Here is a 22,967-nt window from a genome sequence, read left to right as displayed (position 1 = left end):
CTGGCTCCCGGAAGTCACCTGGTCCCTCCTGCAGACTTCTCCACTTTCAGCGGCACGTTTCATCCTGCCCACCCTGGGACTTGTCTCCAATCCTGGAAGCTTCTGGGTCCACATCCTCACCAACATTTGTTGTCTTTTGTGGTAAGAGCCACCCTAACAGGTAGGAGGTGATAGCTCATGGTGCTTTTGACTCGCACTTCCCTCACATGTCAGTGATGCTGAGCATCTTTTCTTCTGATAAATTACTTCCTTAGGATAACTTCCCAGGAGAGGACTAGCCACCATCTTCATGAGCTTTGTCCTCTATTCCTCTTCTGGCCTGTAGCCACACTTGTCTGAGGATGTGTCTACACCAACTTTTATTTTCAATTGGCTGCAACAGTGCTGTTTTGTCCCCAAGTGTCCTCTGTGCTCAGCATGGTATCCCGGGACTGGGCTAAGGATGGGGCAAGGAAGAGCATGTGGGCTCATCTCTGGGGAAGGCCAGAACCTTGCAAGTAAAGATGGGTTTTTTGACAAGCGATAACACTGACCTCAGGAAGAGGGGGACAGGTTGTGGACCAGGGGAGGGGCCTCTGTACGACGTTTTGTCGTTGGACATTAATGGGGACATCTGTCGCTGTGCTCACTGGGGAGGGCCGCTTGCAGCCCTTGTGACAATATGCTCTGAGCCTCATAATCACTTGAAAAATTTCACGTTTGCAGAAGGTTCTTCTAGCGTTTGTTGAAAATCCCTCTATTTTATTACAGAAATCCTGGCAAATCCTTCAGCAAGGGGGGGGGGGGGACTTTCTATTAACACACAGCTGTTAAGTGAAAATTAGAACAAACAAGAGAGAAACCAAGCCAGACCTCAAATAATCACACACTGGCTTTTAGAGCTTTGAGAGGCACTCTTCTGAAGGGAAGACAAGACAGAGACCACAGTGTTGACGGTGTGATGAGTCCCAGAGGCCTCTGGATGGCCCTGGGTCCACACTTTCCCCTCCTGCCTCTGTCTTCCCTTCCCATCTCTGCTTCCTCTTTTCCTCCCCAAAGCGAGATTTTTGTCCCATACTTGTCATTGGTCAGCACTGGGGACCCTGTGGGAATGACCTACCCCCAAGCTCAGTCTCCCTCCCCTCCCGTGAGATGCTGTCCACCCGGAGGCAGGAGAACATTTCAAGCACAAGAAGCAGGTCATGCTTCTCTTTGCTTTTTGGAACTTTCTTCTTGGTTAATGTGTTGTAAACAGATATATTTTCTCCTTGCCACAGCAACTCTTTCCCATGGTTTGTCTTTTTTTAAAGGTAACTTTATGGAGGTAAAATTGAAGAGCAGTAAGATCTATCCTTTTACTTGATGCTCTCTAGCGACCTAGATGGGAAGGAAATTTTAAAAAAGAGGGGTATGGCTGATTCACTTTGCTATACAGTAGAAACTAATACAACATTGAAAAGCAACTGACTATACTCCAATAACATTTTTTTAAAAAGAGCCACCTGTTTTAGCATATAATTCATGAGTTCTGGTCACCGACCCTCAAAAGCCTTAGAGATTCATTGTTAAGAGTCCCATGGCTCAGAAGGGTTTCCTGGAAGCAGAGCTGGAGGCAGGGCTTTGCTGAGGGAGGGGTCACAGAAGGAAGGGATGAGGGGGTGGGATGAGGCAGGGAAGTGGCTGGGTGGTACCACCGAGAGTCCTTTGAGAGAGGGGCCACCCTGGAGGACCCTTTGGTCAGCCCGTGGCCAGTCCTGGGGAGACTGGGACCTGGCCACTTCAGGGCAGGTAGCTCTGCCCCCTGGGTGGTTCTCCAGGGAGGGAGCCCCCGTGAGCTCATGGCCGTCGACATTCATGGCAGCTGGGGAATGGCCGCACCAGCCCAGAAGTCACCTGGTCAGGCAGCCTGCATGCAACTGAGAACCAGAACATTCAACACACACACAAGCCATCTTGGGAACACTGTGCAGGAGGGAGGGCGCCCACCCTGCACTCCCGACCTTCCAGTTGTGAGGAAGCTTGTAGAGGGAGCGTGTGTGTCTTTTGCACATTTTGATGTTAGGGCAAAGGGGGGTGGGCATGGTTACCTTTGCTTCTCACTGATCAACATTCTATCCACATGGAAAAAGAAGACCTATGTTAGAAATAAGTTCCTAGTTTATGTATTTTAAAAACACTCATCTAGGACTTCCTTGGCAGTCCAGTGGTAAAGAATCCACCTACCAGTGCAAGGGACATAGTTTTGATCCCTGTTCTGGGAAGACTCCAGATGCGGCAGGGCAGCTGGGCCCATGAGCCCCAACTACTGAAGCCCACTCGCCCTGGAGTCCATGCACCACCAAAGAGAAGCTGCCACAATGAGAAGGCTGGGCCCCACAACTACAGTAGAGAAAGCCCATGGCAGCAACGGAGAACCCAGCACAGCCAAAAATAAATAAATCAATAAAAACAAAAACAAGATGTTCATTTAGGCTTTTAGGGGAAATAGTTTCATTGACTTTTACCAAAAGGTTGTTGGGTACTGAAAATCCATGAAATATAAAATATAGGCTTGGCCAAAGAGTGTGTTCAGGTTTTTCGTAAGACGTCATGGAAAAACCCAAATGAACCCATTCAGCCAACTCAGTGTAAATGAAAGCATATTTAACCTCAGGTACAAATATCAGGCTCACCGCTCTGCCTTGCCACTGGTGGGGCCGCCATGGAGGCACTTAGAGGCGACTGCGGCCAGTGGTGCCTAAGCTAGGATTACAGTGCTCGCCCCCAGCAGAAACAGCCTCTGAAAGCATCACTGAAGAACCAATTCCCTGAATTTGAGAAAACCAGCTTCATGTGAGTGGGATTAATTCCTCCCACTCAGACCAGAGGGGCTGTGCTAAATCCGTCATAAAAGTAACTATAGAGTCAATTCCTATGTGTGTTTATGTATGTGTGTATCTGCCTCCCCATCCATCTGTCATGTCTTTTATTTTTAAGCACTTTAAGGTCACATATAAAATGGAAATCAATGGACTGTGTTAGTTTTTATCCAGAACTGCCAGGAACGTTTCTCAAAAGTACATTTTCCAACTTTACCTTGGTTTTACAGTTTTGTGCCTGTAACAGACCTTTGTTCCTATAAAAGACAAGAGGGAAAGCTTTTCATCTTTAGCTTGGTGGGTTCCTTATGCAGGTAGGTTTCACATCGACCCCCCCTCAAAGCTTTAGATGGTCCACAGGGCTGGCGGTGGCCTGGCATGGTCTGGGCAAGGAAGGGCCAGCTGTGCCCAGGGGTGGAGGCTGGAGGAAGAGAGCCTGTAGCGGTTCCTGTGTGTCCAGCTGCACCCTGTCCTTTGCCCCACCCCAGGTATCAGACTTGGCATCACATTCCACAAGTCAGCAAACTTGCCTTGTGCATAAATTGACTCAGGTTGGTTCTGACACTTGTAACCAGAGAGTCTTGAAAATTTCACCTGAAGGAGAACATATGAGTTCCATTTCCAGCCACAACTTGTAAACTGATTAAATGGAAAACATCTCCTAGAAAGAAAATAGAGCACACATCTTCTTAGAGTCATAACTTCTCTCTCAACATCTGGGGGAATTTCCAGGGGCCAAAAATGAGGGTGAGAACCAGGGGTGTGAGGAAAGCTGGAAGCCAGCTCTGTGGGCCGTGCCAGCTTCAGTAATTAGACTTTCCTTCCCTCTTTATTTTTAAAAATTGAGGAGAAAGTACAGAGAATTCCCATGTACACCCCTCTCCCGCGCCCCTAGGTACCACCTATTACTAACAATTTGCATTTATTACGATTGATGAGCTAATGGTGGTACATCAAGTAAAGTCCATAGTTTCCATTGGGCTTCCCAGGTGGGACTAGTAGTAAAGAACCTGTCAACCAGTGCAGGAGACTTTTTTAAGAGATATAGTTTGATCCCGGGGTCAGAAAGATCCCCTGGGGAGGAAATAGCAACCCACTCCAGTCTTCTTGCCTGGGAAATCCCATGGACAGAGGGGCCTGGCTGGCTACCGTCCACGGGGTTGCAATGAGTCAGACACAACTGAAGCATCTTAGCATGCACACACATAGTTTACATTAGAGTTTGCTCTCTGTGTTGCATATTTTATAGATTTGACAAATGCATAATGTCACCCATACACCATTACAGCAAATTGGTTTACCACCTGGAAAATCCTCTGCGGTCTACCTCACCATCCTTTCCCCCACTCTCTGGCAACCACTGATATTCTTATGTCTCCAGAGTTTTGCCTTTCCCAGAATGTCATAGAGTGGGGATCATGTCACTCTTGGACAGTGTGTTGCCTTTTCAGACTGGCTTCTTTCACTGACAAACAAGCATCTGAGTTTCCTCCATGTCTTCTTGTGGGCTGACAGCTCATTTCCTTTAAACACTGGATAGTGTTCTGTCTTCTGGACATGTGATTCTTTGTTTATATATTTACCAGTTGAAGAGCCACCTTGGTTGCTTCCAGTTTGGGGCTATTATGAAAAAAAGTGGCTATCATATTCATACATAGGTTTCTGTGAGAGTGTAAATTATCAACTCAGTTGGGGAAATACCAAAGAGCATAATTGCTGGATTGTGCTTTAAGACTATGTTTAGCTGTATCAGAAACCACCAAGCTGTCCTCCAAAGTGACTGCGCCAGGTTGCATCCCTAACGGGTGAACAAGGATTCCTGCTGTTCACCCACAACTGGGCAGCAACTGCTGTTGTCAGCATCCAGGATTCAGTCCAAGTGTGTAGGGGCATCTCTTCGTTATATTAACCTGCAGTTCCCTAACAACATATCATGTTAACCATCATTTTCATAGGATCATTTGCCACCGGTCTCTCTTCTGTGGTGAGGGGTCTGTGCAGATCTTTTGCCTGTTCCTAAATTGGGTCACTTGTTTCCTTTTTGTTGAGTATAAAGTATTCTTTCTATAGTTTGGGTACAAGTCCTTCAAAGATACCCCTTTCAATCTGAGTGCCCCCTCCAAAAAAGAAAAAAAAAGATACATCTTTTGCAAATATTTTCTCTTAGTCTGCATCTTGTCTTCTCATTCTCTTAAGTGTCTTTCGTAGGACAGACATTCTTAATTTTCCTAAACTTCAACTTATTTTTCTCTCTCATTGATAGTGTTTTTGTTGGTGTTGTTTCTAAAAATTCATTGCCGAACACAAAGTCACCCAGGTTTTCTCTTAGATCATTTCCAGGAAGTTTTATAGTTTTGTACTTTACATTTAAGTCTATGGTCCATCTTGAGGTAATTTTGGGGTCAGGTGTAAGGTCTGTGTCTCAACTTATTTATTTTTTTGCCTACAAATATCCAATTATTATTCCAGTATCATTTGTTGAAAAGACTATATGTTTTACAGGAGGGAGTGGAAAACCCCTGAACTCACCATCTCCCAAATGACAAGTATCTACAGAGCAAGAATCAAAGAGAACAACTTGCACACTAGCAGGATAGATCTTCTACAACTAAAGATGAAACGAAGTAACCACAACGAGATGGGTAGAAGAGGCAGACACATAGTCAGGACTCATTTTCCAAGCGGGCAACTCACAAACAGGAGGATAATCACAGTTGCCGAGGTTCTCCCCCAGGAGGGAGGGATCTCAACCCCACATCAGGCTCCCCAGCCCTGGGGGGTCCTGCACTGGGAAGATTGGCCCCCAGAACCTCTGACTTTGCAGACCAGTGGGGCTTGTAAACAGGAGAAGCGGAGGGCTGTAGGAAACAAAGCTTGGTGTTAAAGGGTAGACACAAAATCATACCCACTTCAGGACCAAGTATTAACATCTTACACAACCATGGTATGTTTATTAAGATGAAGAAATTAACACTGGCACATCACTATTAATTAACCTCACTCTCTATTCAGACTTTTCCCAGTAGTACTCTTTTTCTATTCTGGAACCCAAGCCAGAATACAACATTGAGGGGATTTTGCTTAATAGAAGGAAAGGACTTGAGTCCATATGAGGCAGTGTAAGGATAAATAAAAGTGAATAAAGCAGGAAGAGGCGGTTTTCTCACTCTTCCCTTCTTAAAGTGTCTGTTTGGGAGACACAGTGGCTTGGGTCATTTCTCAAACCTTTGGAAAGTAGATAAGTCTCTCCAGGGACTAGAAAAACTCTATTTTAAAATTCAGACATTTCTGTTGGGTCCCACTTGAAATTTGGAGTTGATGTAGCAGCATATCTTATGGTGTAACCATTTGTGGTTTTTTTGGCGATAAGGAAGCTTTATTATCCTTTTCAGAGGAGGTCAGTTAGCTAAACAAATAGCTGTCTTGATTCCCCTGTGGACTTTGAGTCTCTATGCTGTATAAATTGTGTGGGATTTTATTCTGACTTTGTAGTCTCTTGCAAGCTACTTACACACTTGTGTTCTATTAGCTTGTCCCCTAGTGAATCGGTTATCTTTTTCTATGTTGGTTGGATTTTTACTTCCCTAACATGAGACAATTAGAACCAGTTTCTCCCTTAGAAGCAGATACCCTTGAATAAAAATACAAGGGTATTGCTTGTGGCAACTCTATGCCCACAAGCTTGATAACACAGAGGAAATGGATCAATTTTTTGAAAGGCGCAACATGCCAAAATTTCTGTGAGAAGAAATAAACAACCTGAATTGGCCTGTACCTGCCAAATAATTAAGCGGGCAATCCATATCCTTCCCAAACAAAAAGGAGCAGGTCCAAATGGGTGCACTGTGAACATTTAAAGAGGAATGGACACTAATTCTCTTCCATTTCTTTCAGAAGATAGAAGCAGAGGGAATACTCTTCCTAACTCATTCCCAGCATCACCCTACTAACATAATGGTGGAGTCATAGTCATAGTTCAGTCGCTCAGTCGTGTCCGACTCTGCGACCCCATGGACGGCAGCACGCCAGGCCTCCCTGTCTATCACCAACTCCCAGGGTTTACTCAAACTCATGTCCATTGAGTCATCCAACCATCTCATCCTCGGTTATCCCCTTTCCCTCCCGCCTTCAATCTTTCCCAGCATCAGGGTCTTTTCAAATGAGTCAGTTCTTCACATCAGGTGGCCAAAGTATTGGAGTTTTAGTTTCAGCATCAGTCGCTCTAATAAATATTCAGGGTTGATTTCCTTTAGGATGGACTGGTTGGATCTCCTTGCAGTCCAAGAAACTCTCAACAGTTTTCTCCAACACCACAGTTCAAAAGCATCAATTTTTTGGCACTCAGCCTTCTTTATAGTCCAACTCTCACATCCATACATAACTACTGGAAAAACCATAGCTTTGACTAGACGGATCTTTATTGGCAAAGTAATGTCTCTGCTTTTTAATATGCTGTCTAGGTTTGTCATAGCTTTTCTTTCAAGGAATAAGCAGCTTTTAATTTCGTGGCTGCAGTCACTATCTGCAGTGATTTTGGAGCCCCAAAAAATAGTCTATCACTGTTTCCACTGTTTCCCCATCTATTTGCCATGAAGTGATGGAGGAGTAGTAATACTAAAAAGGATAAAATCTTATAATTTCTCCAAACATGAAATGCAGGGGACCTGGGGCCGAGAACTCACAGTGAGCACCCTGGAGGCAAGGAGTGGCCCTCTGATCGAGGGCCAGAGGACCAGGAGCAGAGAGCTCTGGAAGGGCTCTGTCGGTTGGGCAGTTGATAGCCTGGCCTGTAACCGCGCTTGAGGAGCTCTGTGTCCCAGAGATCGCCCGTTTCCTCTGAACAGGCGCATCTCTTGCGCTGAGGAAGCGGTTCAGCTAAAGCCCGTGCCGCGATGGAGGACTGTCTGGACTTTGAGTCGTGCCTTCTCCTTTCCCGCTCCCTCCTCCACTCTTAGTAAAGGTCGCACGCCTGGGGCAGTGAGCGCGGTTCTGCACTCGGACCCGCTGCCCCAGCGCGTGGCCAGGCCCGGGAGGTGACCGCGTGCGCCCCCGCCGGCCTCGGCCTCTGCTGGCGGAGACCCCGCGCGAACCAAACACAGTCCCGGGGAGGCGGCCCCGCGCACACATCCCCAAACCTCCGCTGGAAGCCGAGAGCCAAACAGCCTTGTACAGAGAGAAGGCAGGCGTCAAGCGCACAGCCCAGTCCTGTGAGCCGAGGGCCGGTAGCCCGGCTGGACTGCGGTTTTGAAGGGGGGGGGGGGGGGTCGGTCCTTCAGGCCCCTCCAGCCTTAGGGGTACTCCACTTTCCTCAGACTCGGCCTTGGCAGTGGGGGAGGCGAGGGCGGAGGCGAGGGGGAGGGAGAGGGGGAGGGGAGATCACGGGAGGGGAGGAATACTTAAGGTTCCCCGGGGGGTGGGAGACAGGCGGGAGGGCCCCCCACCTCAAGCTCTCATCCACCCTTGGCGGATTCATTTCCTTTGCAAATCTGGGCGGTGCGCTGAGTATCCGGCCCACAGGCGCCAGAAAGGCCCTGGTTTTGTGGAGTTTACCGGCTGAAACTCCAATACTTTGGCCACCTGATGCGAAGGAGCTGACTGATTGGAAGAGATCCTGATGCTGGGAAAGACTGAAGGCAGGAGGAGAAGGGGATGACAGAGGATGAGATGGCTGGGTGGCATCACCGACTCAATGGAGTAAACTCCAGGAGTTGGCGATGGGCAGGGAGGCCTGGCGTGCTGCAGTCCATGGGGTTGCAAAGAGTCAGACACAACTGAGCGATTGAACTGAAGTGAAGTGAACGGATTGTCCAGGAGTGGGTCCCCTCTCCCCCAAAGTAGGCCCTGAGACAGGGACCGGGTGAACCAGTTCATCTGGAAGGTAAAACGAGTCAGTCCTGATGAGGGGCAGGACACAGAGAAGACTCTGATACTGAGTGGGGTTTGTGGGTCCTCTCCTGATCAGGCCCTTGGGACAATTGTGTGGAGCCCATTTCAGCCCCCAGGGCCAAGGATGCTGGGGTATTTGCCCACCAACTCCCAATCACCCATGGAGGGTGGCTGCTGGGGGCTTACCTCCCCAGGTCCCTAGGCCTGGCTGCTGCACTCCTGGGGCCTATGAACATCGTCAAGCAGAGGGGTGGGTTGATGGGAAAGACAGCAGACAGTGCCAGCTTGAGCATCTCATAAGGGGGCCAGGTAAAGCACAGTAAACCAGCAGGCAAAGGAGTGATTACAGTTGTGGGGGGTGCCTTGGGGGGAGCAGGCGGGAGCGAGCGCAGTGGAGAAAGGAGGACCTCCTTCTGGTGGGAGATGCTGTGTCCAGCAGGGAACTTGCATCCCCACCTCCCTGGGAGAATCCTCCTCACCCTGGCCAAGAGTGACTACATGTGAGTCAGGATGGTGATCGTGTGTTCAGTCACTGACAACAGGCTAACAAGACGCTATTTTCTATTAGGTTTCTCAATTGCCAGTAGATGACCGAATGCTTGACACCGGAAAGTCACCCACAGCTCCCACCTGCCGTTAGTGACCTCTCCCCATAACCTTTTGGCTGACATGGCCAATGTCATGCCTCCCCCCCCACCCCCATGTCCAAGGAACACACCTGTTTCCATCTGCTGGTCCCTATCCCCCTGTGGAGGCCACACAGATCTTTCTGGAGTCTCTGCTCAGGGACTCCTCAATCCGTGTTGGGTGCTGTGTTGTCTCCTGAGTTCTACCGACCTGAGATTCCTGGGAGAGCAGATGGGACTTGAGGAGTGTGGCCATGAGCTGTTTTGAGGGGCTGAAGTGAGGGAGGAGCTAAGGAGGTGGGGATGAAGAGGAAAGAGGACAGACGTGGGAGGAGTCAGGGCAGAGAGAAGGAAAATACAGTTCTAGGGGGCCAAAGAGTTACCTGGGTCCCTACCTGGGGTTTCCCTGTTAACCTCAGGACCTAAAGAGAAGAGTTGGAGCATGGGCACCAGAGCCTCCTACAGAAACCTGCCTGACTCTGTCAGCTTGGTCCCTGGCGGAGCAGCTCCCCTGGAAGAGGCGTGGCCCTCCATTGCCTAGTCCTGGGCCCTTCGGGAAGGGGAGGTGGGAGGTTAGTGGTTGATGAAATCACATGGTGGCCTTGGGGCTGTGTGATGCTTTGCTCTCAGAACTCTTTCCAGGGTTCCCCCTAGTCCTTCAGTCCACACAACCCCAGCCCTCTATGGGGTCACATGGCTTCACATAATGATTGGCAGGTGAGGAAGTTTCAGAAACCAGGAGAAAGAAGATGTTTACTTCACACTTCTCTTCGAAAGTAAACCAAAGGCAGCCATAAAGGATGGATTGAAGGTGTGTGTCTGGAAGGGACAAAAGCCTTTGAAAATGATGTCCTAAATGCATATTTGATGATACACAAAGTCGTGATCTATGTTAAGTAATAAGGCACATTATAAGTGAATTAACAGCTGAGGCACTGACAGCACCTGGAGCAATGCAAGATTAAGGGCTTCACAGGACACTAAAGACAAGTCCAATGCTAAAGCTCAGACAAGTGTAGGGAACCCCTGACATTGTCATGTTCCACCTCGTGACTTAGCTGCTTCCAGTGTGACAGTCAGGTTTTGGTCCGGACCTCTCTACTCCCCGCCAGCCTCATTACAGTTCTGCCCAGTTTTCTCAGCCACAAAATGGGGATAATAATAGACCTCGCTTATTAGGGTTATCACAAGTATTAAATTAATTGACATGAGTCAAGCACTTAGCATAGCACCTGGCCCAGAAGAGATTTTTCTAGCTGGAGGAAGGGAATCTGGGAAGGACTCAGCCAGAGGAACCCTTTTGCCAGGGCTTCCTTGGCAGGGTCACAATAGCTGTGGAATAAAGATGGATTTCTGGGGCATGGGGAGGGGCACAGAGAAGGTGGGGGAGATGTCAGAGATGGAAGCCCAGTGCCCAAGACAGGGCTCCTGGATGCAAACCACATCCAGCCAATTCATGCTCCAGAGAAATTTACAGGATGGCATCACTGTTTTCTTTTTCTCCAGACTAATGGAAGGTTGGAGAAAAAGAGTAGGGCCACGGCAGGCCAGGCCAAATTATGCAGGGAACAGTGAGGGGGCAGCAGGGAGTGCAGAGAAGTCACTGGGCACTCACCACTGCTGCTGCACAAAACCCAGAGTGAACTCTGAGCCCCTGGACAAGCGTTTATCTGGGAGGAAACTTCAGGCAACACCAGTAGGGGAGTGTGACAGTGAGATGAAGTGGGTCTCTAGAAGCAGAGCTACAAACCTGGCCTGGATGCATGAGCTTTATGGAGGGAGGCGGAATTCAGTAGTGAGGGGGCCAGAGAGGAGGGAAAGGGTGGACATGGATGAACACTTGGGTCCAGTTAAGCCTTGGCCTGACCTGTGAGTGGAGAGGGGTTTGAAGCAGAGATAGCTCTGCAGAGTTGTTCCTCTGAGAGCAAGGGGGCAGCCTTGTACCACTGTCATTTCAGTCGATCAACCACTGTTGATGTGGGTGTGCCTGTGGGTGGTGTGGCTCCGATTAGAGGATTTTGTCAGCAGAAGGTGGTTCTACTGACTAGGGGCAAGAGCCTGCACTGGAGTGCGGTGTGGGGTGTGGGGCTGGGTGGTGTAGGGTGGGGGAGGTTCAAGAGCTCTGGAAAGGGCCAACCACAACACTTAGGAAGAAAGCAATTTGGGATGTGATAATTAGTGACAAGGGGTTCCCCTGGGGTTCCCAGGGGTTCCTGGGTACCCAGGTACCCAGTGGGTAAAGAATCTGCCTGCAATGCAGGAAATGCAGGCAGACTTCAGTTCCATGTCTGGATGGGGAAGATCCCCTGGAGGAGGACATGACAACCCACTCCAGCAGTCTTGCCTGGAGAATTCCAGGGACAAAGCCAAGTGGGCTATAGTCTACGTGGTCGCAGAGTCAGACACGACTGAAGTGACTGACCACACACAATTAGTGATAACTGGTGCAGACTCAGCTGGGGGCTTCTGGGAGGCCTGAGTTATCTCACCGAACACCTGGGGCGGTGTTTATACTCCGACTCCTGCTATCTTTGGTCCTGGACTTCTCAGGGCATGTCACCCCTTGGTATTTCTGGCCAGCAGACTCTGGAGATCAGAGAAAGCCCGCAGGCAAAGATGTGGGGCCTGGGCACTGCAGCGACCAAAAAAAAAAAAAAAAAAAAAGCCACGAAGAAGGAGGAGACAGAGGCGGGAGGAAAATTCAGAGGCCCAGAGCCCTAGGACATCTTGGCGTAGATACACAGAGATGCTCTTTATTCCCGCAGCGCGAATCCTACTCCTAGCGCAGCTGCACTTTATACTAGCAGCCTGGTGAGGGGGCGGCTCCCCAAAGCCTGAGACTGGTTTCCCTGAGCCACTTACATCCGGGCCAGCCTCTCGACCTGGTGTGGGCAAGAGCCGGGACGCCTTCAGGCAGGCGGAGAGAGGGAAGTAGAGCGCACATTGGTGGTTGGCCACAGACAGCGGCTGGAAACCTTCCCTGGAAAATAATGAGCGGAGAAACCTTTACTGATTAGTTAAATCCTAGATAATCCTGGTTGATGAAGGCAGACCCGGACCCCTTAACGGATTTAGGGTTTCAAAAACTGACTTGAGGGGGGTGGGTGACCCGGGCGGGGACGATGCAGCGGGCTCCGGCTCTGTCCTCAGATTCGTCTATGTTGGGAGGGGGCTGGGAAGCGCTTTCCTTCCACAGTTCCCCAATGCTGTCGCCCACCTCTATCTGGACTCGAGGCACCCGCCAGGGCGCCGGGGGACAGTGCAATGTGGGTGGGCTCAGGGCCGGCTCACTCCCTCCACGTCTCCTGAAATCCTGGGCGCACTGCCCTCACTGCGCCGACTTTGGGCGGAGCGCCAGACCCGATCCCCAGGGGCTGTGGCCCTAGCGGACCCACGGTCCCACGCAACGCCTGCGGGTGGGCGTAGGGGCGCAGATTAGCGTGGCGGGGTGGGGACGATTCTCACAAGAGAGGGGGGAGTGAGATTGCCCGCCCCCGCAGCGCCCCCGCAGCCACCGGGCGGCGGAAAGGAAGGCGCCCGGGGCTCAGCTCTCGGTTCATCCTGGTCCCTCCCGCGAGCGCCTTCCTGTAGGTGGGGCCGGAGCGGGCGGCAGTAACTCTTCCGTCCAGGAATTGCAAGATCTCCTTTTAACTCCCACCCTGGGTCTTTCCTCTGTTTCACTTTACTTTCTCGATTTCTCTCTGCGTGTCAGGTGTGAGCAGGTTAAATACACCTCAGTTTCTCTCATCTGCAAAATGGGTTTTGTAATATCCTTCCTAAGGGGATGGAAACCAGTGTGCTGTTGGCACTCAGCGGTGGTGGAAATTGGGCTCCTTTCGGCCGGCCTTTTGGTACCCCGGGAGTCCCTGGCCATCTATTCGAGGCCTGCTCTGGTAGGGACTGGGGGACAGAAACTTCGAGACCACGGCCCAGGCCAGCGGGTGCCGTCGGCCCTCCAACCTGCAGACAGGGCGCACACACGTCAGCCTCTGAGACCAGCTCCTGCGAAGGTCCCAGGATCGGCCACCTCAAGGCCGGTTGTCCCACCTTCCTGCCCAGGATGTTTGCAGTTGTGTGCATCTTTAGCAGTCTTCCTTGACTGCGGCCCCAAATCCTGATTTACGAACTCCTGCTCTGCCGGGCCGAGAGCCAGAACATCGTGGCTGGATCTTGTACCCCCCAACACTTTCTCCTAAACCCAGAGATAAATTTGGGAAGAAATTCCTGGCAGAGCCCAAAACGACGCTGGTCCCTAAAGCCGCCCCCAGCCCCGAGAGACTCAAATGACAATTATCCTAAAGGAAAGTTATGGTTTTGCTAATCTCAGGAACAGCTTGCGAGGGGGGAGATTTGGGTCTTCTTTTAATAATGAAAAGTTAATGCGCAGCCTCTTGTAATTATCTTTATCGGAAGCCCCCCACTTAATCCTGAGGTTTGCCGGGGACCCACCCGGGTGCTCAGACTGCCGGGTTCAGCTCCAGCTCCGGATCCTTCTGGGCTCCGGCTAGTCCCGGCTCCGGCTCGGCTCGGCTCGAGCTCGGGCTCGGCTCGGGCTTCGCCGCGGGGTGTGCGCAGAGACCCACCGGGCGCCCACGCTGCGCTGGGAGAGCTGCCGCACCCCTCGCTGAGCGCCCACCCGCCGCTCGCCCTCTCAAGGGCTGTACTGAGAGGTTCGGCTTCCCGGATCCCGGGTTTGAGAAGGATGGGATCCGAGCAATTCGGGTTGGGTAGGCTCGGATTTTCCGGGTGGGAACCAGGAGAGGTTTACCCACGTGCTGCGTTTCGAGACAGCTTTAACAAATACGGGCGCTTCACGTGAAAGTCAGGTTTTCTTCGAAAAATTATAAAATCTGATAATAATTTGCTAGCTTCTGTGTGGGGTGGGTCCCAGTAGACACGCCCTATTTTCCAACTTACCTTCCCCATTTAGGTCTCGCCAGATAATATACTGGTACATACTTATAATTTAAAAATTCACTGTTCATCTGAAATTTCTATTTCACTGGACCTCCTGTAATGCAATTTGCTAAACGTGGCGCCCTTGCCCTGGCCCGGCCAGCCCGCCCAGGCCTGTCTCTACTTCTTCAACTCCCGTGAATTTTGCGACTCGGGACAGTCCGGCCGCTAGAGCGCTGGGGTGGGTTTGGCTGGAGATGGAGTAGGCACGGATTAAATAAATGTTTTCCACTCCTTTCCCCTTGGGGATTTTCAGGGAAGGCCTTGGCTCAGGCGGTGGCATTGGAGGGCTGGCGGGGTTCATATTGGCGGTAGTGGGGAGAGTGTGGCTGGGAAGGAGTCTTGGTCTTAATGGGCGACTGCGTGCGGGGAGGGCGGCTCCGCGCCGGGCCCTCACCGGGGAATCCACCCGGAAGGGGAGAGAAGACCCCGAAGGAATCTGGAACTTTCGGCGTTTAGAGGTTTAGGGAGGGGACGATTCGCGCCGAGAACCGGGGTGGGCTTGGTAGGGGGGACGACTGGAGAGGAGAGAGGAGAGGGTGCTGATGGAGGGGACTGCAGCTGGGAGGGCGGCGACCGAAGGGAGGGGGGCAGGTGGCGTCCCCATGTCGCGGGGTCCCGGGCGTGACGCGTCCGCGCCGCGCTGATTGGAGCCCTCCAGGCGCCCGATTGTATAAAGCGTCCTCAGAGCTGCGCCCCCTCCGCGAAAGTGACGGACGAGAGGGTCCAGCCTCGCCGCGGGAGAAGCCATGACCGGCCGAGACGCGCTTTCCGACGGGCGTGCCAGAAGCAGGGCGCTGGTGCCCGGAGGCCCGCCCACCGGCTCGCGCCCCCGGGGCTTCGCCATCACCGACCTGCTGGGCCTGGAGGCCGAGCTGCCCGCACCTGCGGGCCCGGGGCCGGGATCTGGGTGCGAAGGCCCGGCAGCCGCGCCCTGCGCCGGCCCAGGGCTCGGAAGCTCCTGCCCTGCACGCGGAGCCCTTCCGCTGGGCCTCGGCCTCCTCTGCGGCTTCGGCGCGCAGCCCCCAGCGGCCGCCCGGGCACCCTGCCTGCTCCTCGCCGACGTGCCCTTCCTGCCGCCCGAGGGGCCTGAGCCCCCCTCCCCGCGGGTCCCCGGCCGCCCACCGCCCCTGGCCGCCCGCCAGAAACGCAGCGAGAGCGTGTCGACGTCCGGTAAGGAGGCCAGCCCGCGCCCCTACTGTCTCTTCCCTCGGCTCGGGTGGGTAGAGTGACACTCTGGCGCCCTGTCGGGCCCCACCCCAGCCCCCCAGGTCTGCAGAAATGGGGACCCCAGAGCGTAGCCGTGCCGGGAAGCTCATTCTCGCACCCGCGCCCTCTACCCCCACTCCCAGCCTCTCCTCAGGGCTTGGTTCCCGCCACCCCGCGGACACCACCACCCGATCCGGACCGGTCCTGGGGTCTCAGCGACCCAACCTCCGGGGGACACTTTCCGCAACGCGGGGCTCGGCCTCTGGGTGCCGCAGGGGTCAGGAAACCTGGGTGGGCCTGCCTCGTTCATCAGCGGCACGGAACCCGGTACCCGCCGGCTCCTGGAGGGATTAAACGAATTGATTGACGGATTGACAGGCCCTTGATTAAGCGCGGGGCGGAGGCCTGGATCTGTCCTCCTCCAGGTGCTGAAGAGTGAGTCTGGGCACCCTGCTTCTCCCCTACTCTAGCACCGGGGAAGCGAGCTCGCCCGTCTTACAGCAGCTGTGCCCAGATTCTCAGAGAAGTCAGCACGGACTGTGGGGGAAAGCAGAGAGCAGTGGAAATCGACAAAGACAGGGCGGGGAAGTCGAGAGTTTTGGGGCATGGGGGAAGAGAACGGAGAATTTCAGAAGAGTTCCAGGGAGAACAGCTATGTGATAGTAGACCGCAGAGCTGAGCATCCAGGCGGCTAAATGCAGAAACTGCGCTGGTCTCCACTGCTGATTAAAGGAAGCAGGCGCAGTCAACAGACACCCACTCTGAGAGGACTTTATTTCATGAGTATCTACTAGGTGCCAAGTTGCTTCGGTCCTGTCCGGCTCTTTGAGACCTGATGGACCGTAGCCCGCCAGGCTCCTCTGTCCATGGGATTCTCCAGGCAGAAATACTGGAGTGAATTGCCATGCCCTCCTCCAGGGGATCTTCCGGACCCAGGGATGGAACATGCATGCCTTGTGTCTCCTGCATTGGCAGGGGGGTTCATTACCACCAGTATCTAGCAAATAACCGCCCCCTTCCTAAAAATGCAGGAACCAATTTCATACTGTGGATTTTTTTCCCTGTGAGGACCCATAAAGCTAAGGCAAAATACAACCACATCCTAGTCTGTTAGGGTATTTCTCAAGACCAAGACCAATACTGTCCTGTGGAAACACCATGTGACTGTGAGTGTAATGAAAGTTTCTTAGAGCCACAATAAAAAGGAAAAATAAATAGGTGAAACAGATGTAAACACTATGTCTCATTTAATCCAATACCTACAAAATATTGTCATTTTATGTGTAATCAATTTAACAGTTATTAATATTTTACTCTGGGGGGTCTATTGTCTTGTTCATTGGATATTTCACGCTCACAGCTGGTCTCAATTTAGACTGGCCACATTTCAGGGCTCCATGACCTTATGTATCTAATAGTATCAGATTGGACAGCACAGATAGTATAATATCATAATCCAATTTTTTGGTGAACTCATTGATGTAGGAGTAAAACTGATATTGTTTTACTACTTTTGCCTTTGTTAATTTACATTTAGTATTTTGAAACATATATGCTTTTTAACAACAAACCTGACCATAGTTTGGTCTTCTAAACTTTCTTTCAGCCTAAATCTTTTAATATAATGGATTTCAAAAGATAAAGCATAGGGGAGTGGGTTCTTAAAATTTTTGACTCACATCTGTGAATCATCTGGGCACCCTTGCCAAGAATGAGTTTCCCAGGTCCCACTTTCAGAGATTTGAAATCGGTACAGCAGGGCAGGGGCCAGCTCTGAGGAGGGTTTTGATGTCACAAACCTCAGTCCTCACCTTGAGAAGGGTAGGCATAATGGCTAAGATAAGGAACGTGAGATGAAAGCAGAAGGAAGTGTATGAATTTGGAAGCTGAAGGGAACAGGAAATGCAATTAGTGTTCAAGTAGCTTAAGCTTCACACACATCTGGGGTTTGAATCCCAACTTCACTGTTGACAACCTTTGTGATCTTGGACAAGTTGATCTCTCTGTGTGCCTTGGTTTCCTCCTCTGTAAAAAGAGGATAACAATAGCAGCTGTCATAGAGTTTTTTTAATTTATGAAGAACAATGTTGATATGCATGGGCAGTCGGCTAAGCGCAGCACTTGGAATACGTCATCAGATGTGAAAACTGTGATCTTGTCTTGTTATGTATTCACATCCCCGACAAGTTCATAGCTTCAATCCTCAAATTAAAATCCAGAGGGCAAAATGAAAAATGTGCTCACCTCTAAAGTCCTCTTCCTCTCCTTGTGCTAACAGATGAGGACAGCCCTTCTGAAGACAGGAGTGACCGGAAGGCGTCCCCAGCCCCCAGCAAGAGGAAGAAGAGGAGGCACAGGTACTAAGATCCCACATGGCATTCCCCACCCCACCTTCCTTGAGACCCTGTGCCTGAGAAGGTCTGGTCCTGCCTTGGGGCAGTATGGGAAAAGACACAGTAGCCATCTGGGAATGTAACTGTGCCATTCCTGGGGGCTGCAGGTCAGCCTTTGCAGCATTTTATTACTGATGATGATTATTATTTTAAAAAGTTTTTTGCCACACCATGTGGGATCTTGGTTCCTCAATCAGGAATGGAACCGCCTGCATTGGAAGCAGAGTCTTAACCACAAGACTGCTAGAGCATTTTGAGCATAGCACATTTAGACCCTGTAGCATTTTGAAGACACAATTTTGTGGGCCCTTAAAATAGGTCTTCTTAAAATGAGTTGGTGGAATTTATTGAGGAGAAAAAAAAGGACCTAAAGAGCTCTTGTTTTGCTTGAACCAAATTGTGGACTTCTCAGAGGCTACTCATTTGGAGGTGGGGTGCCCAGCTCTCATGAGGTGGGGAGCAGGCACGGGGTCCTCTGAGGCTGGGAAGCCTGGCCGCCTCCTGTGGTCATGTGCCCATGTGCCTCCCTGCAGGACCGTTTTCACCACCCACCAACTGGAAGAGCTGGAGAAGGCCTTCAGTGAGGCCCACTACCCTGATGTGTATGCCCGGGAAATGCTGGCCGTGAAGACTGAACTCCCCGAAGACCGAATACAGGTGCAGGGGCCCCCTCTCCTCCCAAAGGCACCCAGAGACCACGTTGTTCTCACACGCAGTGAGTCAGCCCACAGCCACCTCGAAACAGCCCCCTCCATCCACAAACTGAAGGTCATTTAGATGCCAGAGTCTTCCTTTGTGTTCATTTAGACAGGATGACCCCTGTAGCCTTCCAGCCTTTTTACCTTTTATTAAATCATTCTTAGAGTTTGTGGTGGACAAGGAGGCCTGGCGTGCTGCGATTCATGGGGTCGCAAAGAGTTGGACATGACTGAGCGACTGAACTGAACTGAAATCATTCTTAAAAATTGTACAATTTGTACCACATCTAGAAATTATGTAAAGATATCAATGAAAAAAATGACTATCCATCCACGGCAGACCCTCAAAAAACCAGTGTAAGTAGCTGATGAGGACTTTCTGCACACCAGCTCCCCGCCATATACACACTTGACCCTGAAATATCACACTCACACAGAAGACTGGTCTTTGTCTTCACGTTAAGCCATCCTATGTGCTGACAGCACATCCTCTCCAAGTCAGAAGACATTCCACTCACTCCTTTTTTTTCAGTTTTATTTTAATTAAAAATATATTTCTTTATTTTAATTGGAGGATAATTACTTTACAATACTGTGGTAGTTTTTGCTATACATTGACATGAATCAGCCCCCATTCTGAAGCCCCCTCCCACCTCCCTTCCCATCCCATCCCTCTGGGTTGTCCCAGAGCACTGGCTTTGGGTGCCCTACTTCATGCATCAAACTTACACTCATCATTTATTTTACATATGATAATGTACATGTTTCAGTGTTATTCTCTCATATCATCCCACCCTCGCCTTCTTCCACATAGTCCAGTAGTCTGTTCTTTACATCTGTGTCTCTTTTGCTGCCTTGCATATAGGATAATTGTTACCATCTTTCTAGATTTCATATATACATGTTAATATACTGTATTGGTGTTTTTTTTTCTGACTTACTTCACTCTGTATAATAGGCTCCAGTTTCATCAACCTCATTAGAACTGACTCAAATGCATTCTTTTCTATAGCTGAGTAATATTTCGTTGTGTATATGTACCACAACTTCCTTATCCATTCGTCTGCTGATGGACATCTAGGTTGCTTCCATGTCCTAGCTATTGGACACAGTGCTGCAGTGAACATTGGGGTACGTGTGTCTCTTTCAAGTCTGGTTTCCTTGGTGTGTATGCGCAGCAGTGGGATTGCTGGGTCATATGGCAGTTCTATTTCCAGTCTTTTAAGGAATCTCCACACTGTTTTCCATAGTGGCTGTACTAGTTTGCATTCCCACCAACAGTGTAAGAGGGTTCCTTTTTCTCCATACCCTCTCCAGCACTTATTGTTTGTAGGCTTTTTGATGGTGGCCATTCTGAGATGGTACCTCATTGTGGTTTTGATTTGCATTTCTCTGATAACGAGCGATGTTGTTTTCATGTGTTTGTTAGCCATCTGTATGCCTTCTTTGGAGAAATGTCTGTTTAGTTCTTTGGCCCACTTTTTGATTGGGTTGTTTGTTTTTCTAGTTTTGAGCTGCATGAGCTGCTTGTATATTTTGGAGATTAGTTCTTTGTCAGTTGTTTCATTTGCTATTATCTTCTCCCATTCTGAAGGCTGCCTTTTTTACCTTGCTTATAGTTTCTATCATTGTGCAAAATCTTTTACTTTTAATTAGGTCCCTCTTGTTTATTTTTGTTTTTATTTCCATTACTCTGGGAGGTGGGTCATAGAAGATCTTGCTGTGATTTATGTCAGAGTCAATCACTCTTTTTAAACAATATCTGACATTAATCTTTTGTTAAGATAAAGCAATCCAACAACTGAGGTTAGAAGGGACCATTGCTTGGTGAACATTCCCATCAGAGTAAAAACTGGCTTCTTTGCACAGTGTGGGATGCTCTGATTTTGTCTTGTCATCCTTGACTCCATGGAAACTTCGGTGGAAATTGATCCGGATCACCTAGCACTACCAGCCCTGTGAACTGTGAGACCAGGTGCTCCCAGAGAGGGTAACTGGCCCTTGCACCCCTCTGTGCTGGGTGTGTGGGTGTCCTCCTATAAACCTCTCTGCTTCCCCTCCCACCTCAATCTAGGTCTGGTTTCAAAACCGGCGGGCCAAGTGGCGGAAGCGAGAGAAGCGCTGGGGCGGCAGCAGCGTGATGGCCGAGTACGGGCTCTACGGGGCGATGGTGCGCCACTGCATCCCTCTGCCCGACTCCGTCCTGGGCTCTGGGGAGGGCGGCCTGCTGGGCTCCTGCGCACCCTGGCTCCTGGGTAAGGAAGAGGGCCTTGCGGCCATGCCGCTTGGGCAAAGTTCGGGATCCCTACGCCTGGAAGGCCACTGCCAAGCCAAGCAGTGTAAATTTACTCCTATTTTTAATTAATTACAAGGCCTGGACTCTGATCGGTTGCCTTATTTTTCATTGGAACTGTGTAGGCAATGTGTGGACAGGTCCAGTCAAGCCCTGGTTCTCTGAGTGGAATGATACATGTTCATTACGTGAAGTATGTATTTCCAATGTTGAGTGCTGTCAGCCACACAGTTCAGAGCTCATGGCAATAGGAAGCAAGATGGTGCAGGCAGTGAACCTACAGGCTGTTAACCACATGCACCCTGGACTCTGGAGGTCTGGTTCTCTGTCCTTGTTCAGCTGATAATAACCTGCAATGTAGCTGTTCTGTCCCCTAGTTTTTGTGCTAGAACAGTCTGCTCTGTTGGGGTTCAAGCTTTGAGGCTGGATGTTCTGAGAAGCTGGCATCCTTACTGGTCTGTTGGCTATTACCGGAGAACCACGGGCTTGGAGAAATGAGTTATAGACAGCATCCAGGCAAATTAGGTGGAGAAAAAAACAAGGCAGAAAGTTAGGATTAGGGGGATGCTCTCAGGCGGCCAATTTTAGTCTGGGGAGGAGGAGGGTTTCTGTTCAGCAAAACTTTTTTGAACCTCTACCCACCTGAAACTATGCTGGTACTGGAGATATCAAGTCATCTTTGCCCTCAAGGACTGGAGAGCTTGAGAGGGAACTCTGGGCAGGTCACCCGGCCCACCCTTCTGAACTTACATGAGCAGGTGGGGTGAGCTTACTGAGTCTACAGGTCTGCGGCCTTACAGGAAAGTGGGCCTCGGGTTGCCAGACACCTGACTTTTTGAGAGAAGCTGGACATCTGGCTTTTGATGTAAATCTCTTGGTTTTAAAATCTTGCCAACAAACTTGAAAATAAAAATTTAAAAACCACCATGTCATCCAAATAAGGCATTTGCCCTGGTTGTGCCCAGTGTTGAGAGTTACAACAAACCCTAATGTTGAGAGTTACCTACAAGGCTCTCCGGTAGGCCCCAGACAGGCACCAGCAACGGAAATCCTAATGGGATTTAGAGAGCAATGACAAGGAAGAAATTTACTTAATTGCTATATTTAAAGACTGGAGAAGGAAATGGCAACCCACTCCAGTATTCTTGCCTGGAGAATCCCATTGACAGAGGAGCCTGGAAGGCTATAGTCACAGAGTCAGACACGACTGAGTGACTAAGCACATATTTAAAGATATCTGTTTTTATTTAATTTTTATTTTTTGCCAGGGATGCATAAAAAGTCTGCAGGGACGATAAGGAAAGCAGAATGTGAAGAAAAGCTGGCAGCACTCTGGGGCTCTGAGCACCTCAAGGAAAGTTCTAGCTCCCGTCAGGCGGGACCCCAGAGGGGCTTGGAGGAAGGCAGTCCTGTGAGCAGTGTGGAAGATGCGGTCATTGATCTCTCCAGCTCCACACGCCAGGAGACTGAGAGAGTGCAGCAGGGGGCCGGGGCCCAAGGACATCCAGACTCTGAGGGGCTAGAGGGGCTCCAACCTGGGAAGGAGGGGGCCTTATGAAACCGCAGGCCTCTACCCCCAACACGCAAAGGCTGGAAACGTGCGCATTCCTCACCAGCATTTTTCAAAAGACAAACGTTGTCCATGACAATGCTCTCAGCTGGATTTTCTCCTTCCTGTGTCAGGATAAAATGCAATGTCACTTGCTTTAAGAAGACAAATGGTGACTCTTGGAACACTCCACTGCATTCTAGAATGGAAATCACTCCTTGAAGGCACGTGAATCAATTGATTAGATCTAAAACTTTCATTCTCTTCTATAGGTAGAACTTGAGGAGGGAGGATTTCAAGCCCCAAACGCATTCTCACTGCCAGACATCCTGAGGTTTGGTTCAGTAGACTGTGTAGATTCATAGGCTAAGTATGCTGTCCTTACACTGAATCAAAAAATACAGAAGTATTTAATCGACAGAGAATCATATATCTTCATAAACAGTGAAGACCTTGTGCAGCCCCCATATGAATGAAATATGATATTCTTACCTTGAATTGGCTTTAGACATTTCCATTT

At 50.2% G+C, this 22,967-nt stretch overlaps 1 protein-coding gene across 1 annotated transcript; it reads left to right on the top strand.

Moving 5' to 3' along the window:
- Window positions 1-15,054: 15,054 nt before the first annotated feature.
- Window positions 15,055-22,456, top strand: VSX1 (visual system homeobox 1). Its single transcript, XM_065919602.1, has 5 exons — window positions 15,055-15,478; window positions 17,793-17,871; window positions 18,441-18,564; window positions 20,680-20,860; window positions 22,167-22,456. The coding sequence occupies exons 1-5, from the start codon at window positions 15,055-15,057 to the stop codon at window positions 22,454-22,456; spliced, it is 1,098 nt and encodes a 365-aa protein (XP_065775674.1).
- Window positions 22,457-22,967: the final 511 nt, after the last annotated feature.

Source organism: Muntiacus reevesi, chromosome 2 (assembly GCF_963930625.1).
Source record: "Muntiacus reevesi chromosome 2, mMunRee1.1, whole genome shotgun sequence".
Lineage (NCBI taxonomy): Eukaryota > Metazoa > Chordata > Mammalia > Artiodactyla > Cervidae > Muntiacus > Muntiacus reevesi.
The sequence above is the reverse complement of the archived record's forward strand: the minus strand, read 5'-3'. Positions and strand labels throughout refer to the sequence as shown.